Below are 18,535 nucleotides of genomic sequence, written 5' to 3'. Positions count from 1 at the left end.
GTCCTTCGGCACCAGGACCGCTCCACTCCATCCTCTAATCGTAGCCGTGTCGAAGAAAAATGGCTCTTTTAATTTAAATGCAAACACGTTTGACTCTGGTCCTTCGTCCTGGCCTCTCAGTGTATGTGTGTGAGTGTGTGTGTATGTACTGTGTGGGGATTTATGTGATAATCGTTTAAGTGAAAATTTAATTGCATACTTTATGGATGGGTTTTTAAAAGATTGCCTGGGCTTGGGCTTAGGCCCGGCCCACAGGCACATAAAGCAAAATTTATGTAATTTTTAAGTAAGCCCCGCAATGGCCCTGGAAGGCAATGACGTTGCGTGGGCTTAATTCCGATTCTAATGACAGTGCGCCTAAAAGTGTGCCATAAATCTTGGCCGCCGAGGTGAGTTTGTGTGGCAACGGGGCGTATGAGATATGTAGATGGAGCCCCTAAGCCGTGCGTTTTTCTTACCAGCCAGCTTAGGCCGCATTAGACTTGCAATGGCAAATATTTGTAATTGCCTAATGCCTCAATAAGCCTCGGTCTCTCTGGCATCTGGGGGTCATAATTATGCACTACAGGAATTACGTGCAAATAGCCGAAAGGGCAGCGCCTGGCCTGACCTGCCCGTTATTAATATGTATTATTAATATTTACTTAGGTCAGACGGGGCCTCCCCCCCCCAGACCCCCCGCAAGATGAAAGCTTAGCTTGTAATACATTTCGCTGTAATAATGTGCCAACAAGGGTCCGCTTTCTTTTCGGGCGTCCTGGCTTCGTGTTTATTTTAATGTGGCCCGGTAATTGCTTGACCAAAGGATTTTTTAATTAAAAACGTTGTATGTACATGCAGAGGGCACTCCCCCCCCTTCCCCCACTCGTTTGTTGAAATAATGAAATTTTTATTATTAAAAAAGTGGCTGAGCAAAAGCGCGGCTTACATGGCGGATGGTTAATATTTGCTTAGGCAAGCCGGGCTAATGCGCAGAGCATTCCCTCACATTCTCAACCACCCGGCATTTCTTAATTAGCGAAACTTTCGCCCCGACATCAATGAAGATTCCTATCGCTGTGTGCATGTTTGTTTGCGTTTCCGGGGAATATTAATTTCTGGACCCCATACCCCCGGGCCGGGGATGCCCAATCAATTTGTTAAGCTCCTGCCCGAACACAGCTGTGCAAACAGACACCACTCAGTTGACCATTTTGGCTGGCTGCCAATAAATTATGCCACATCGCCTAGGCTTTAAACAGCCGTTCAAAAAAACAGGGCAAGAAAAAAACACTGGCGAACATTATTTCTGCAACTAATCCTGCGGCAGTCGCATTAATATTTATACAAAACAAATTTATGGCCATCTAATTGGCGGGGGTGTGCAACTGTTGTTGTGACACATTAATGCAGAGGGAGCAGCCTGACTGACCAGGCAAATGTCGCACAAATTAAAATCAAACGCTAAGCTGGGGCTTAATTTAATTATACAAAAATAAAATGTCAGTAACTCAATTAAATTTTAATACAATGGGCTGGGTGGGGAGGAGTGGCGAAGAGGGGTTCAGAGCACTCTGACCCGCAGGCGGTCCACCATTTCTGCTGTTCTGGTGAGGAGCTAAGCTAAACTAACATTGGGAAATGGTCTGGTCTCGACCCGGGCACAGTAAAAATAAATTTTCATTTGCAATTTCAATCAGCGCTAATCCCTGGCCAAGCGCATGCGGCGGCTGCCCGCCGCCCGGTGCCGCACCTCTGCCGCCACATAGCTCCCCCCCCTGCCGGCGTATTGCGTGATTTTTGCAGGCCAACTGCAGGCGTGGCTAGTCAGGAGGAGATGGCCAAATGGCCAAAGCCGAGGCTGGCTTAAAAGTGCAAACAAAATTAAGCACGTACGCGCGCTCAGTCCGCAGCTTGGACCGAGATTAAAGCTGTCCAAACTGCGTGAGACACAATATATCCTTATCTGGGGGAAGGGGATGGCCAGGGGGAACTGGAACACCCTCCTCTGATCCCAGACAGTCCGACTGTTGTTTGCGACAATAATTCTCAATTTAAAGTGGGCACGAAACCGAAGGGCAACAAAGCAACACGGCCCCGATGGTTCTTGGCCAGACCTAATCCCTTGTCGATTAAGTAAATGCCTGCAACGTTTGTTTTGCCAGGCAGCAGACAGGGACACGGACCTGGATCTGCGCAGTTCATTGGGATTAAAAGATTCCATTGTGAAATTCGTTATTTGTTGCGCCCAAGGAGGGACCGGGACTGGGACCAGGACCAGGACAACTTCTGACAGTCCTCGAGGATCTGCTGTGGCTGCCAGTTTAATGAAAATTGAAGGCCGTTCGCCGAAGGAGCAGCCCCGAAATGTATGCAATGTAAATTTCAAACAGAGCGCGCCAAGTTTTGACAGCTGTCAAGTTTTTTTTTTTGCGGCAACAGCCGCGAGTCTCATGAAATATTTATGCAATAGCGAAGGCGTAGGGTAAAATTTTAATTTCTATCTATTGCATAACTCTTCAGAGCCAGAGCTCGAGTTGGAGCCCGAGCCCTTGGGTAATTTATATGCTATTACTAATTTTGGTGATTTCCTTAATGTCCTTTCGGCTGTTCTATCTGGCAGGGTGATTTCCCCAAAAAAGAGGAAGCGAGCCAAGCTGGAATAACAAGAGCCCGGCCCCAGGGCGCTGATAGTTGCTCTTACATCCTGAAAGGCGGCGTGATGCGGAAGGGGGTATTGCCAGGGCGATATAGATTTGCGGGCCATCCCAAAAGTATGCTGCATGTCTCGCCTTGCTCTTGGGCAGGTCCTGAACGGGTCCTCCCCCCTACTACTCCCCTACAGTTTGGCTTGCCGTATGTTTGATAAAAGTTCAAAACCCTGAACTTTGCGCATGTTTAAACAACGCAAACGCAAAAATGCTGCTGGCTATTTTAGTTGCAGGTTCCCTCACAGTCCTGGAACAGTCCCCGAACCCAAAAACCCCTTTTCCCGGCTCCCCAATCCTGGAAACCCCACCGAAAACCCGGCATTGTTGTTTCGCAAAACTTCCGTGTGTGTGCTCTTGTCTATGTGTGTTGGCCGTAATGTTTCGTTACAGTTTCGTTGGAGGGCAGACACAATAACACACACACACACACACAGGATGGTTGGGGCGGAAAAACAACTGAGGACCGAAAAATTTAATCTCTTAAAAAGTGTCTAGGCTTTTGCCTCCGCCTTAGTTCCACTGCCCTGATACGGAAATATTGTTTGTGACGCACTTTTGGCACTAATGTCTGCCGACTTCCGTCTTTAGTTCTGCCCGGAGGTGCAGTGCCCTAATGCTTTTTAGCAGCTTTTTACTTTGCCAGTTGGTAGTTGCTAGTTGGTAGTTTCTACTTGCTGCTGCCAGGCTAGCCAACTTGATTACACTTGATAGTTTTGGCCCTGGCTTGTTTGCTTTTTTTGGCTCTTGAAAGTCGAAAATGTTTAGACTTAGGCTGAGGGAGGGAAAAACTTGTTCCGGCTTTAAGTAAGATTGCATTTTCATATTGGGCATATCGGGGCTTTCAAGACGACATTACTCATGCAACGTTGTCTTTCTGCTCCCCTCACGCTCACTACTCGCATTTAATTTATATTGCACTTATAACTTTGCATATAAATTTCGCAGGCAGCCAGTTACTACTTTGCATACACGCTGGCGCCCCCATAAATAAGGCGACGCGCCCCCGACTTTTCCACTGTCTATTAATAATATCGTTTGAAGACAAATTTCTTACGAAACGCTAATGACATGCCCAAACATTTCCGTAAGTCGTTATCACAAAAGCAAAGTCATTATTATAATGCCGCAGAGCCACTGAGGGACACCCTAAGCACATCATCTATTCACGAGCAGCGAAAAAAAGAGAGTTGACATAAATACAATTATAGATTTTGCGCTGTGAAAATGAAGATGAAAATAATAAAATTGAACAAAAATTGATGTCAACTTTTGGGCGGCAAAAAAAAAGAGAGGAAGTGGAAAAACGAGGGGGCGGGAAACGGAAACGCCGCCATTAGAAGGAAAGAAAAACTGCTGCGCCATTGAGAATTGAACTGCGGGCTTTCAACTTGGCCCCAACCAAGCCGAAGCGAACTGAAAACCGCCAGGGAGGCCAAGGGAAAAGGGCGGCTCTGAGGCGGCGTAAATGACAAACAAACAAGCCAAGTCCTTGGCAGCGTCCTGGGCGCAGATAAAAAGAATTGTCAAAGCGCCTTAAAAGTATGCAATGCCAGCAAAGTAAGCTGCAAAATCGACAAGTACAATGCTGACAGGCAATTGCTACAGTTCCAAGAGCCAACTGCCCCGCATTCTCTCGTTGTTATTGTAATAATAATATCGATTCTCTCGGCGGGGAGGGACCTGGGGCGGAGGTATAAAAGTGTCCACAGTCTGTGCAGTCTGCCCGGCTTTTCCTTTGCCTTGTCATCGCCGATTCCGCCGACCATTCGCCGGAATTCGTTAATAAAATTTTATTGAAATTGTAGACAAGCGGCGAAAAACTGACGACGACGTGCAAAACAAAAACACCGAAGAGGAAGCCAAACGAAACGAAACGAAACGAAACGAGGGAAAGAAATTGCAGAAATCGAAGCCGGGCCAAGAAAGAAAACCAATTGTCATCATTGGCACGTAAAGCGGAAGAAGGCTGGGCCCGGCTTCCCATTTTTGGCTTGAAGTGTTTGGCTTGGTTTCGGTGTGTGATAGAAATCTAAAGCAGCCTTCCTGCTGCTTGGGGGGTTTTCTATTTTCCTTTTTATTTCTGGGGTGGCGGTTGGAAAGGGTTTCTGCCCCTTGAATGCAAAAGCCAAATGGTTGACAGCGCGCCTCAAGGTATGCAACAAACAAAGGCAAGCCAGGGTGTAGTTTCCTTTAGTCATTTCCCAGAACTTTTCCCAGTTTGCAGGGCTCCCTTCCGAGTGCCGAAAATCACGTCAGCATTCAATTTCTCCTGGCCAGTTCGTGTGGCTCATTAAAGTTTATGCAGCAGACGAGCAGGAGCAGGAGGAGGAGCAGCATTGGAGTTTGCTCATCATTCGCTGGCAACCGAACGTGCCCATACATTGATGATGCTGCGCTGCAAGCTTTTCGCTGCAAGCTGCTTCGCTGCATGTTGCCGCCGTCGAATCAATAAGGTTTGGGTTTATGCAAACAGACGTGCATTAAATTAAGTAGCCGCCGCATCGGACCCAGCAGCAGGAGCTGGAGCAGGAGCAGGAGCACGTACCCGAAACAGACGAAGAAATGCAAAAGACAATGGGGGTCCATCATGGATGATGATGGAGCTGCAGCAGCTGCAAGCTCACAATGTTTCGCAGGAGGAGGGAGACAGGCAGGACAGGCAGTCACCTGCAAATGTTTGCCCTTAAGCAAGTCTATTAAAATTGTTTATAACACGGAGAGACAGACGCAGCTGCAGCAACATCAGCAGCAGCACTTTTTATGTTGCACACACTTTCTTTTTTCGGCCCCAATGTCGCTTTTAATGATGCACGCGCATTCGGACACAAAAAGGCCGGAAGTTTTGTGCTTTTAGCAGCCATGACTTCGTTTTATGAGCGGAAGGCCCCCAGAAGAAAGCCATTACCAGTGATTCTTTTATGTGGCAAGGAAATGCGAGATTTCTCTTAAAGCCGTTGCACTGCCAACCGACGACTGGCTTCAATTTCCGGCGACTAAAAACCAAAAATTTATGTCCACTCCATCCAGAGTTGAGGCCAGAAGTCGGTAGGGGGTCCTTGGCTGGCAGGAGGGAGTCCTGGACCGTGAAACGTGATGTCAATAGCAAAACAGGTGCCACAGCGGGCACCTTTTTCTCGGAAAGAGGGAGAATTCCCCGTGTGTGGGCCTTGATTGGCAACACTGCCGCGTGCCAATTTCACTGTCAAGATATTGAGCAAGAAAATTAGTTTACCTAAAAACGCCGATGCCCTGGCCAAGGCGAAGGTAAACCCAAAGGCCCTCTGAGGAGAGGGTTGAGATGGTGCGATGGTGTGGACCTGTCTGCAGGCTGTGGCAGAAATTGTATGAGGCAGGCGTTGTTTGGATTTGCCGCCGGAGCGAAATTGAAATTGATGGAGCCTGAAAGCTGAGGGGTTGGGCCCAGCGACTGAGTGGATATCAGATTGGCTGCAAATCAATATTAAGACGGTGTGGGATGGGCCACCATTGCCACCCTGTGCATGTGTCTAATATGCTAAACATCAAGCATGATTTAGTGGTGGATGAGTCGACCTGGCTTAGCCGATCGGCCCATGATTTATGTCCCTCACTCGGGCTAAATAAGAAATGCACAAAAGTTCTAAGCCTCTGTAAATTAGATGTTTAGCTTCCGGTAATATCTATTTGAGGAACTTGCAGTTAGATTGATGATTCCACCAAAATATGCTAGCTGTGGCTTGGCCAGTTTGCTATAATCCAAGCTTGTCACATTTTTTCGATATTTTTTTAAACCCTCATAAACTTATCTTGATACAATACGTAGTCATATCATTTTCATTACAGCAAATATTAATAGAGAAAACACTATAAGATACTGTAAGTGCCTCTTTAACTGGCAATTGAAAATGGTTTTCAATTAAGTTAAAATAACTTACTGTAAATACGCCCATTCAGCTGGCTTTAAAATTCACTTACAAGTATTTTGGAAGCCACAATCTCATGAAAATGTCCCACCCCCCTTCCTTCCACGTCTAAGGTGGCTTTGCTTGTTATTCGACCATTTCCACACAGGCACAACAGCGATTTAAAAATTGCTTAAACGCGCACATAAGTATGCTTTGGAAGAGGAATACAATACCCACGCATCCACACACACAACAACTAACAGCAAGAACAAGCTGCCAAAACACAATCAGCTCAGCCCCTCCCCTACTCCCCCTCCAATCCCGTCCACCTGCCACTCCGATTTTCCCCAACTTCCATTGTTAGCAGCTGCTGCACATTAGAAATTCAACTTCGCCTCGTCTTCTTTTAGGCGCTGAGCAACAATGGCGTGTGAATTAAAATAGAAAGCCGGGCCAGAACAACCAGCGCTCTCTTGGTCGTCAGCTTGAAGCGCCAAGGTGCGATACTAGTGTGTGTGTGTGTGTGGGCGTCGCTCAAGCGTTAAGAAGAAGAAACTGCCATTCCAGCATACCTATGCCACCCACCTAGCATATACAAGAGCAGCCGCAACGCTCTGCCCCACGTTGGGCGCCATTTTTGTGCGGCACAGCAATGCCCCACGTTGGGCGCCATTTTTGTCAAGTCGCATTAAGGCAGCGCGCTCTTATTCGACTTCTTCGTTCTGCCCGTCGACTGCTGACGAAAATTGAACGGCCAGCAGAACGAAAATTGTTGTATAAATAAAAGCATAATTGATGCGAGACACACACAGCGCTCACACACACACTTCGAGGCAGGGGAGGAAAACAAAAAGCGAGAAGAACAACAAGCAGTCGCACAACATTCGACGATGGCACTGGCATGTGGCATATGTTGCGTCAATCCAGCCATGAGCAGAGCAAACAAAACGACCAAGGAGCCGGGCGGCGAAAGTAGGAGAAGAAAAAATCGAGCTGCGCGCAAAAATGTTTCTTCTTTTGCATATTTTACGGCGCCCGTTCTGCGAAATGACTGTGAAAACAGGTTTGATGGGTTGGAAGGGAGGTGGCATATCATTTTTTGGGACAGCGCGGACTCTCCTCGTATTTATCTGGCACTCCGCTATGTGCGTTGTCAGCTTGCAGATTTCTTATTTCTTTCAATCTTTCTCGTTTTTTTTTTTTTACTTTTTGTTTGCTTCAGCTTCACATGGCGAGAAATTAATTTGAAATTTAAATGCGCACCAAGCAAACTGGGAAGAATGTCTTTGATGATGATGGTGACTGCGTTCACCGGCTGGGAACATGTGTTTCCCGTTGGCAAGAAGGTGTGACAAGGCTCTCGCCCCCCACACCCAGACCATTTTGGCCACTATTTGTGGTTCCAACCAGCTGAACAAATAAAAATAGAAATGCTAATTGACTAATTTATTCGGAACTCCGACGCTGTCAAAGGTGCGGGACTGCTGTGTGCCCTCATTTCCAGTAACTCTGGTGGTAACTTGAGGAATTTATTTACGGGCGTTGCTTTCATTTCCATTCCCATTTCTTATCACCCCGGGTGACAGTTTTTATTTTAAATTGTATTTTCGTTTTTTACGTTTTTTTTTCTCTCTATTTTTTTCCAACTGCTGGCTATGCATGTTGGGCGGCTTTTGCGCTTCGTCAATCAAAAGCATTTAGAGGAAAAGGCAGCTTTAATGCATGCGCGCGCTTTCATTAACAAGTGTTCGGGCCACGCCCACTTCTAAGCCGCGCCCACTTCATGGACAGCAAAAAATCGCATCAGCGGCTTATGCAAATGGCGGTGAGCGCGTGTGTTGGTGTTGAGTGAATACGAAATTATTGTTTACAACTGTAAACTGTAAACTTTTTTCGCTCTGTCTCCCCCTACACACACACACAGTGTTTTGTATTTTTATTCACTTTTTTTTGCATTTAGAAAACGTTTGCCAACCGCACTAAAAGCGACTTATAACATGTTGAGTGCCAAGAGATTAACAAGGGAGTGAACGTGTGGGGGATGAGGCGGGGCGCTCCGCTCTGACCATCCATTTTCGCCCTGCAAATTCCTTTTTAATGAGCGCTCGGTCCATTCCATTCCTGGACCGGGGGCGTTCATAAGCTGCTTAAGGTTTGGCGTAATCAAAAAATGTTCTTCCCCTGCATCTCGTTTTTTAAAAGCTTTCTGTGGTCACAGAACAGCTCCGAACAGCACGGTACATCAACATGAAAGCCAAAGAGGCGGCCGGGGTGTTGGAAGTGGACTTTGTTAAGCTTAAAATTAACTTGCGGTTTTGTCTGGCGCAACTTTGACGCCTGCAGGTAGGCAATCAATTCGGGCCCTCAAAACCCTACTGCTGCTACCTCAATACCTTCCACCACTATCCCCACTGCACTTGGCCGTATAATTAATGTATATACCTATGGTACGCAGAGGAAAAAGCGCGGAATTCTTTTGCGTGGCAGCTAAAATTTTTATACAACACAGCAGCTGGCGTCGTTTTGCGCTAATTACCTCCTCCCAAAACCCCACCCAGAACCCCTTCCAGAACCGCTTCTAGAACCGCTTCCACACCCCTTCCCATCCCCTTGCGCGCCGCAGTCGTAATGCCAAATTGCAATTACAGCCGCGCAGGGGGCAAAACTGACATTAAAATGCTTAATGCAGCCAGGTATGAAAAAAGGTGGGCAAAAACGAAATTACTTGCTCTTAAAATTAAAAAAAACAAGTAGAAAAATGTACAACTTGCTTTGCAGCAGGTTTTTCTTGTGTTCCTCCTCCACAGCAGCTATTTGCCAGCGCCGTCTTTTGGGGGGCTCCTGCTCATCTTAAAAATTGGCCAGGTGAAAAATTGCAGCTGTGTGTTGTGTTAGCCCAGAAGGGGCACAGGACATTCCAAGCGTGTAAGGCCCTGGGCCAAAGGTGCAGGAATGTGTACGAGGCACATTCCTGGGTAATTGGAGGTAAAGTGCAGTTGGCTGTAGGCCTCCAGCGGATAGCCCCCCCAGCCGCCACCCCCTAATAATGCCATTCAGGTGGAAAGGAGAAAGTGCGAAGGGTAGACAAAAATTATGGTAATGCTCGGGTAGATGGCAATTTACACAGATTTCATCTTAGCCTCCCTTTTCGATCGAATTCTGCCCGGGGCTGTACTTTGATTTGTTGTGTATCAACTGCAATCAGCTATAAAATGTGACGGTTTGTGCTTTGAAATTGAAATTGACTTAAGGAGTTCTCTGTTTGTTCTTGCAGCGTCTTTGCGTATTTGTTTGCCTCACTTGCGGCTATATTTTTGAAGTTTTTGAAGTCCGTTTCGCAGAATGTGTAACTTTTGGCCAACGGCAAGTGTCACTGGGTTTACCCGACCGCCACACAAACTAAGCTGGGGACTGTAATTGCGTGGCAGCCGTTCATCCCTCATCATCATCAACTTCCGCCTAAGTAAACACATGATTTCTCTGGCAGCGCCGCGGCGTTTGTTTAAAAACGCATCTAAATTGCAAATTAAGCAACAAATTTCATCAACAATATTTGAATTTGAATTTAAATGCGCCAACGAGTTGTCGACTTGAGTGAGAGCCGAGCAGCCCGCAAACACACAAAACCCAAAATGTAAAATTCGTTTGCTGAAAGAGTGAAGAGCGAAAAGGGACGAGGACCTGGGCTGGGGCCGGGATTGGTACTGGGACTTGGAGGAGACTTGGGATTGCACTGGCTGCCTGGCTGTAAACACCGAAAATACAACAATGGCAGCGTTTCAGCCACTACCACTGCCATTCCCCCGGCAGCTGGTTTGTGTATTTGCTTGTTTGTTTGTCAAAAGAAGCAATTTACGTGCAAAATAACTCAAGTGTCATGCAAATTTCATTTATTTTTCGCAAGCAGCAAAGCAAGAAGTAGGAAAAAAAGCCGGAGAAATAATTCCCGGGCTACGTTGTCATAGAGCTAACGGCTCTGCTATAAGGCTTCGGATATATAGCGCCGCAATCTCGGCTATATATGGTGATTCCTTACAGAACTCGAGCATAATGAAGTCACTTGGCGGGAAACCCTCCTACTTTTCCACTCGGCCTTCTCTTCTCCCCCGCCAAAAGCTATTTTGATTTACTTTCTCTTTGTGTTTTCCCTTTTTTAGAAAATTAGAGTACAGCGAGCTTCTTGATTTGTTATTGAAGTGCGGCGTAAAAGGAAAAAGTAATAATAATACGGCATTTAATTTAATTCTGAATTTATTTATAAATCATGGCAGCTCAGGGGGCCGAACGGGCACTTGTAGCTTAAATGAAGTTTGCTAAGTACTTTTCAACGATGAGAATCGCCAACAACACCACCGAATGTCGAGTACAACAACTTGAGTATGCATACTTCAGGTTTGAAATTTCATTATTTTCGTATTATTCGCACAGAAGGGCCATCGAGAAGCGATGCCTTGGCCAGGGAAAAACACAATTTTCTAATTTCACAAAGGTGCTGGGGGCCCATTCCGAATATGAACCATCAAAGTCGTTTGTATATACATATAGCCAAAATTGGTTGCCCTTACTCACCGGCATAGTTTGACTTCCGTGTAGGTTGGTTATTGCTGACTGGGCCTCCTGCTGCGAACCAAATTTGACGAAAGCGCAGCCTGCAAATGAAATATAAAACTTGATTAGTCCCAGTGTTTCAATGGCTATTCAGGGAAATTTATTTTCGTATATGAATGATTCCTTCAGTGTGGCTGCCACTTCAGTCAGTGGCACTCGTACAATGCAGAATATTGAATTTAAAAATCGGTAAACATTCCATAAATACCGACGCGAAAGCCTCGGTGAAGAGTTCAGATGTGGCTACAGCTGCGCAGCCTCGACGTGTGTGTGCGAGGCATTTAAATAAAATTTTAAGTGCAATTAAAAAACATTTTTGCAAGAATCGCCTCGTGCACTCTGGCATGAAAATCAACATCGACATCGGTGGAATCTGCGCCCATCAACGCCCATTATATAAAAATAATAGTCGGCCCGCGCTGCCCGTTACGAGATGGAATGTAAAATTCAAACTGAACCGAAAAATATACAGGAAAAAAAGAGGGGGAATTTCCGCTGCACTTGCTCGCTCATTATATCGTAATTTGTGGGTGCCAGCTATTGCCGGGGAAGGGGCAGATTCGAGGTGGAGGACGCCCCGGCTTCAATGGCATAATTATTAAAAATCATTTATGCTAATTTAATATACAGTAATAACCACAAAAAGTAAGGACCTGCCGGGGCCAGGGGCGGCAGCAGGGGTCTCGAGAGGAGCGTAGTGTGGCGGGAATAAACGCGGCTTATACCGCATGTAAGCCGGTGCTTGAAAACGATTTAAAAATGCGGTAATGCTCGTTAGCTTCGAGCATTGTTTTACATTTGTAAATTGAGAGCAAATTAAGAGAGCTCGATTGTATAGTTTTATGTATGGTATTGGCTATCTGACAAGTCATTAAAAATATAAATGAATATATATTTGGGATGTTACATTATATAGAGAAGCCAAAAAATCAGGTTACTCAACATTATTTCAGTTAAATGGGTATATTGTAAATAGTATTTTTCATTCATATTAATAATAACAATTTCAAATCAAAATATAAGCATAAAAACGCGACTTCTTCTGTCTTACAAGGTAAGCGGTTTTTTAAGCCCTAGAGACTAACGCGAATTCTTTGGATCCGCACTTTAAGGGGCATTTTTGTCTAGACCTAGACTCCAAAGGAGGTTTTCATTCCCCCAACTCGACACAGCAGATTTCTTTCGAATCAAGCCGAAATCCTCTATGTTCGCATACTCTCTACCTTTTAACCCCGCCGTCGCCAAGGAATTAATTAAGGCCTGGCTTAACCCTTGCTCTACGGCGCTTCATCTGTTGTTTCTGTGCCGTACGCAAAACATCAACAATGCTGAAAATTAAGACCCTGCAGCTGGGCGAGCCCTGGGGGCGGGAGTTCCCGGTCCGAAAACCCTGCCAAATGTCTAATTCCCGAGCCCGAGCCAGAAAGAACCCTCAGCCCGTCGAGGGTTCGGACAGGATGGGTGTCCAAATTGCGGCTTGGGCTGTTGCCACTCCCGTTGTTGTTGCTGCCTTTGTAGTTGACGCTATTCCAGGGGCGGGTGAAAAGGGGGTGCGGCAAAACAAATCCCGCCTAAAACCATGCAACATGCGAGCTGACAAGCCGAAAGGCAGACAAGCACAAATTTCGCGTGCAAACAGCGCGAAGAGCAACAGCGAAAAGTAAAAAAATGAAATGAATCGCGGGGCTATAAGGGAAAATTCCTTTTTATTCGCCTTGTTGCAAATGTACAAAAAATAAAGTGTAAAAAATTCAAGTGGATTTTTGTTCGGCCCGCCTCGACGCGACTCTTGTGTATTTTATGTTTTGTGTGTTGAAGTGACAACAAAATCCAGAATTTTCCCTGTCCCAGCGCTTGGGATTTTTCGGGCGGGTTGGGCGGCTGAAACCGAGGGACACAAGAGTGCAAATCAGCGCTGCTAAGCAATAAAAAATAAAATATTTTGTTGCCAGTTAATCCACACAGCTGAAAAATGAAAGAGAACAACGAACTGAAAAAAATGGATACAAAACAAAAAGTTAAAAAAGCAAGGCAATTGCTAAGCATTTTTGTAAACTTAAATCAAAGTTGATTTTCCTTTTCCATTTTTTGTTGCTGTTGTGTCCCTTTTGTTTCTTTTGTGTTTGTTTTTGTTTTTTCTGTATATATTTTGAAGAAGGCTTTTTTCGCTTTATGTGAAATGTATTTTTCTTGGCATAACTTTTGTGAGCCGAGCAAAGTTTACTTTTCAGGGGCTGGCAGGCTTAGAATGTTCGAACACCTTGAACAAGAGAGCCCGAACAAGATATCAGGAAAAGCTTTATAAATGTTTCCATTGTTCAGATCACTTAGCTGTTGGCAAGTGCGTAAGTTCTATATCTCATTTCGTATTTATGGAAAAGTTTCCTTTAGCCCCACCCGCCCAAAGTTGGACATTCATTAGCATCTTGAGCAAACAGTGTGGATTCTTTGCCAGCCGGCTAATTGTGTGTCTTTGAGCCAAGTTCGACTTGGTTGACTTTCTAGGGAACCATTTGATTATTTACCCTTTCCAGGCGGTCGCTCAACATCACGGATAGTTGTCAAACTTGGAGTCATTATATTAATTAAAAGCAAATTAGTCAGCGAAAGAGGTGACTCAGACGGCTGGCTCAGTCCGAATCCGACCTCATCAGCGTGGCTTTGATGTCGGGAGCAGGAAAATTGAATCTACATACAAATCAAGTCGACGGACAACACTTTTAACAATTAGCGCAGAAGGACAGGTTGCAGGACAATCTCTGAAAAGCTAACAGAGTGCAACGCCTTAATTACTTAACGGCCAGGAGAGGCAGAGCGATGAAGACGATGATGATTCCCTGATTCTCGGCAATTAGTTGAAATTAAAATGTGAGCAAGTGCGCCAAGTTTTTAGCGTCTTGTGCAACTTCCGGTGAAGCGTGAAATGATGCAGCCAGCTGCTCCTGGCGGAGAGAATAGCTGAGGAGCTGGAAGCTAAGGAGCCGAGCCTAATGACACTTTTTAATCAAATATGCTAATGCTAATGCAAAAGTTGAGCTGTCATTAAAATTATAGTCAGGCAAGTCGCAGTCCGTCTGTCTTACTGGCAACCACCTTTAAGCTTCTTCAAGCATAAGTTTATTTTAATCACCAGCTTGCAGAATTTATCTCTTTACCTCGATTTTGAGTGCACAGAGAAAAACCTAAGAGGCAAAATGATTAAGCATAGTGAATTTATTCAGTATCATATTTTAGCATTGAATATTGTTAGCTTGATATTGAGAACTGGCCTGTCTTGAATTTCCTCTCTTTGAACATTCTCTCATATGAAAAAGCTTGTGGGAGCCCAAAAAGACTGTGGACAAGATAGAAATGTTCTAAAAAGAGCCCCAAAAGATGGCGAATTTCATCAAAACTATAATCTTATCTTATGCATTTTTTTATCTGTATACAATTCCACTTAAACTTAAGCCATACCTTTCCATCTGATTGCCCGGCAACATTTTGACCCCAATGGGTCAATCTTTGACCGGCCAAAAAAGGACATGCTGCGACAATTGAGTTGCACGAGATTTCGGGGCGGCACATGCGATTAAATTTATGGGCGTACTCTGAGGGGGCCGTATTCATGCTTGGCCACAACTTGCACATTTGCAATACAAATTTGCAATGCCATTAATGTATGGGAAACCCGAAACCCCCTCAACCACCCGCACCCAAAAAAAAAATGCCTTGCCATGAAAAATCGCCGCTGGTCAAACACGTAACCAAATTGTGCAGAGCGGCAGCAGGAGCAGCAGCAGCAGCAGGAGGAGAAGGAGGAGCTCCATGTGGAGCTGTAGCCAGGAGCAATGGCAGCAGGACATTGGGACAGCAGCTACGGCAGGAAACAAGGATAACGAGCGTGTTGAGGCCCCCATCCCCTTTCCTCAAATGGGGTTTTGGTCGATATGTTGGCCTTGTCGGTCGCCGCCTGGAGGGGCAGGCTCATGTTCGGGCCGGGCCAGCCAGCACATGCCCCTCTCGCCTGCCCGTGATGCCTGATGTTGCCTGCCGCTTCCAGTGGCACTGCTGCATGGGACAAGTATTTTAAAATCCAATTAAAAACGCCCTAGTGGGATTTTTCAATCGCTGCCGACCAGGATGAGAGCAGTGCCAAGGCAGCTGGCCGGCAGGAGGAGCAACAAAGTTGCATTAAGCGCGCGACATTCGCTGGCCACCGGTCGCGTCATAGTCATTTGTTGGCCGGCTAGGAGGATGGTACGGTGGCAGGATGTGAGGATGCCGGGATGCCAGGCTACCGGGGCTGGCAATGAGGTGGAGGTCCCTGGTTTCTGGTCCTCTGATGGCCATTGCATGTTTGCCTCTTGGGCGCAAAAGCGTAGCATGAATCTTGTTAGCCAACGTTTACGCTTATTATGCGATGGCAAGGCTATCGAATTTGTTTGATGCATGTGGCAGCGAGGCAGGTAGAGTTCGGCCATATGTGGAATAGGAATGGCCACGGCTATATGTCCATCTCCCCCCAGCAAAAGCAAATTGCATTTGCGGCATGACACTCGCAGTTGAATGCATCTCGGGAGATGTGGATATACATAGAGATGGCAGAAGAAATCAAATAAACTCATCCGAATGCAACATATGATGTCCGGCCAGGTAGCTAATGTCGTTTCGAAAGCTATACGGGGTTGTATGTGTGTGGGTTTTGCCAAAACTTTGACCAGCATGTCTAATCAAATCTGTCGCTGGCAGAACTTATCAATATGGCCAACTACGAGCTGCAAAACACAAACATTGGAGAGCCCCCAGAACGACTGAAATTGAACTCTGCAACCGGGCGAGAGGCCCCAGCACTTTGCATACAAATCATATAGACTTTTTCGAGTGGATCCCGGGACACACACTCTGCCGACACGTAGTTGGAATGCCCAATGGGACCATTATTCTTGATTTTGAACCGAAAAAAGGCCACTCGAAGGGGGGCTCAGAGGTTTGGAGTGAAACTTTCGACTACCTTTTGCCAGTTGATAAACAATAAAAGTTTCTGGCCCGCCAGGCCTGAGGCATTTTGAGGATTTGCAAGTTCAGTAAATAAAATTCGAGACCGGATTCCCAGTTCACATGCAAAGGCAGTCTCTGGATTTGGATGTGCTAGGCAAAACACTGGCTCCCCGTACGTGTAATGTGATACATTTTTTACTGGACTGGACATCCTGCAGGCCAAATTAAATAAAAATCAGTGCCCAGAGTGAACTCAAATTGCAATTTCATAAGCAATTTGCCGATGGACAAGATCTTTTGTCCTTTGAGCACTGTTTTTGGGATCCAAAGCCAGGATGGGGTCCAATGTAAATTACATTTCAACAGGGCAAAAATGTTCTGGCCATCGTTTAATAGATGGGAGTGGATTCAGATATGGTCTCGAATTGCTGACATTTTTATGGGCCCTTTGAGAGTTGGCCGGCAAGTGTGCTGCCCCTCGGCCTATCAACGCATGTGTGAGTGTGCATTTGACACACAATAAACACCAATTAAGAAAATAATATTTTGTGTACATACAAATGTCTCGGGCAAATTGAAAAGCCAACGCCAAGGCTTACAAGTGCTGTGCAAATAGTGCACAAAAGTATGCTACAAAATGCGAACAACAAACAAGCCGGAGCCACATACACAGCAGCAGCATCTCGCCCCTACGCTCCCAAATGGGCGAGAGCCAAAAACCTATAACAAAAGCTGAAATATTATTGCTTTCTGCTCCGACTTACGGGCCAAAAAGTTTCTTCGCTTCCCAACCACTTTACAGTGGCTCTCTGGGCCCGAAGTCCGAGCCAGCTTGTTAGAAGGCATGTTGACAAGCCTCTTTAACAAATGACACCAACAGACGACCAAGTAGCAGCACAAGCAGTCGTCCTGCGAAGGACAAGCCAAATAGTCACCATCGCCCCGGCCCCGAACCCTTTTTATCCCCCCAAGCCCCGGGTTTGTGTAACATTTGTTGGGCGCAGCCGAAAAATGTTGCCTCTGCAACTTCCTGTCTTGTCAGTTTTGCCCTTCTCCTGCTTGTTGTTATTTACTATTTACCCCGTCCTTTGGCGCATATCCTTGGCATTCCAAACAGACCCATGTCAAGGGGATGGGTCCAACATCATTGGAATTCGGCATAGTTAGGGTATAAAGCCAAAAAGCCATTGTCTCTGCATCCAATTCAATTACTTTTGGCCTCAAATCATCGACGATGGCCCGCAAATTCCAGTTTAAAACTCGTTAAAGGGGGGAAAATCGGGCAAAAACGTACCTTTTAACCGCCTAAATAAACTGCACCGTCAAAGATTTAAAACCCTCACCCCCTGTTGCCGCCCCTGACCAAAGTAATTTCAGGTCCTGAAAAACTGTTGCCAGCGCTCAGCGAACCACAAACAAGGTAAATGCTTCTGCTGCAGCAGCAACACGAAACTGGTGGCAAGGACTCGGGAGCTGCAAGGATCCGGGCGGAGGGAGGGGCGGGAAGGCACAGTAACCGCAACATAATAATTATGCAACAGAAACCGCAATGCATGCGGGGCCAGGCGACGCCGGCCCACTTTTTCCCAACCAGATTTGGGAGGAAAATTGTTTTGCCAGGCGAAAGTGTGAACAAAAAGCTGTTGCGTGTGCTGCAGAAGGGGCAACAAAAAGGCAAAAAACAAAAAACACACATAAAAACATACAAAACAACAAGCCAAACGCAACAACGTCAAACCGCAAAGTCAAATGCAACTAAAACCGCAGCACAGTTTGGGGCGCCGAGGTTTTTCCGCACCCGGGAAAACACACAACAACGGCAAAAAAAAAAGAAAATGCCAAGCAAAGGAGCCTTAAATGAACTTTAATCTCTCTGTCAGGATGGCCAACTATTACTACAACTACCTTGATTGTTTTCAGCATTTATTCCGCAGCATTTCATTCGCTATCCTTTGGCGATTTATGCGCCCACTTATTTAGCCGAAGGACCAAACAAATTCGAGGCAGTACTAAGGCCGCATAACTTAATAGCAACTCGCTTCATTTGAACTTTATTGCTGACTCTGCCGGCCCTCTGGGGCAGGGGTGAATATATAAAAATAAAGACAGAAACACAGGGGCGGCAGGGAAAATCAATTTTAGCCGGCTTAGCCAGGACATCAAAGCGTGGGCAGGACGAGCCAGGAGCAGTAGCAGGAGCAGGACCTGTCCAGGTGGCTAAGTTAAGCCTAATAAACTGCGCCGTCCGAAAGCATGCAAAAAATGTATTTTTGTTTTCCTTCTCCGGGCCAGAAGGAGAAGCTAATTGTATTGCCAGTGCCGGGGAATTTGATTGCATGGATTTGGACATGATTGAAAAGGGCCTCCGGGCCC

General features: G+C 46.0%; 1 protein-coding gene across 33 annotated transcripts in view; it reads right to left on the bottom strand.

The window, feature by feature from the left end:
- LOC108034817 (CUGBP Elav-like family member 4) overlaps positions 1 to 18,535 on the bottom strand; it is a 277,319-nt gene that overhangs the window by 37,876 nt on the left and 220,908 nt on the right. For all 33 annotated transcript variants that reach the window (XM_044094806.2, XM_050886647.1, XM_050886650.1 and 30 more), the window contains one exon: positions 11,144 to 11,223. In XM_044094806.2, the coding sequence (XP_043950741.1) occupies positions 11,144 to 11,223 (80 nt within the window). The remainder of the gene's footprint in view (positions 1 to 11,143; positions 11,224 to 18,535) is intronic.

This window comes from Drosophila biarmipes, chromosome 3L (assembly GCF_025231255.1).
Source record: "Drosophila biarmipes strain raj3 chromosome 3L, RU_DBia_V1.1, whole genome shotgun sequence".
Taxonomy (NCBI): Eukaryota; Metazoa; Arthropoda; class Insecta; order Diptera; family Drosophilidae; genus Drosophila; species Drosophila biarmipes.
Note: the sequence above shows the minus strand (reverse complement) of the source record. Positions and strands in the feature narration are given on the sequence as shown.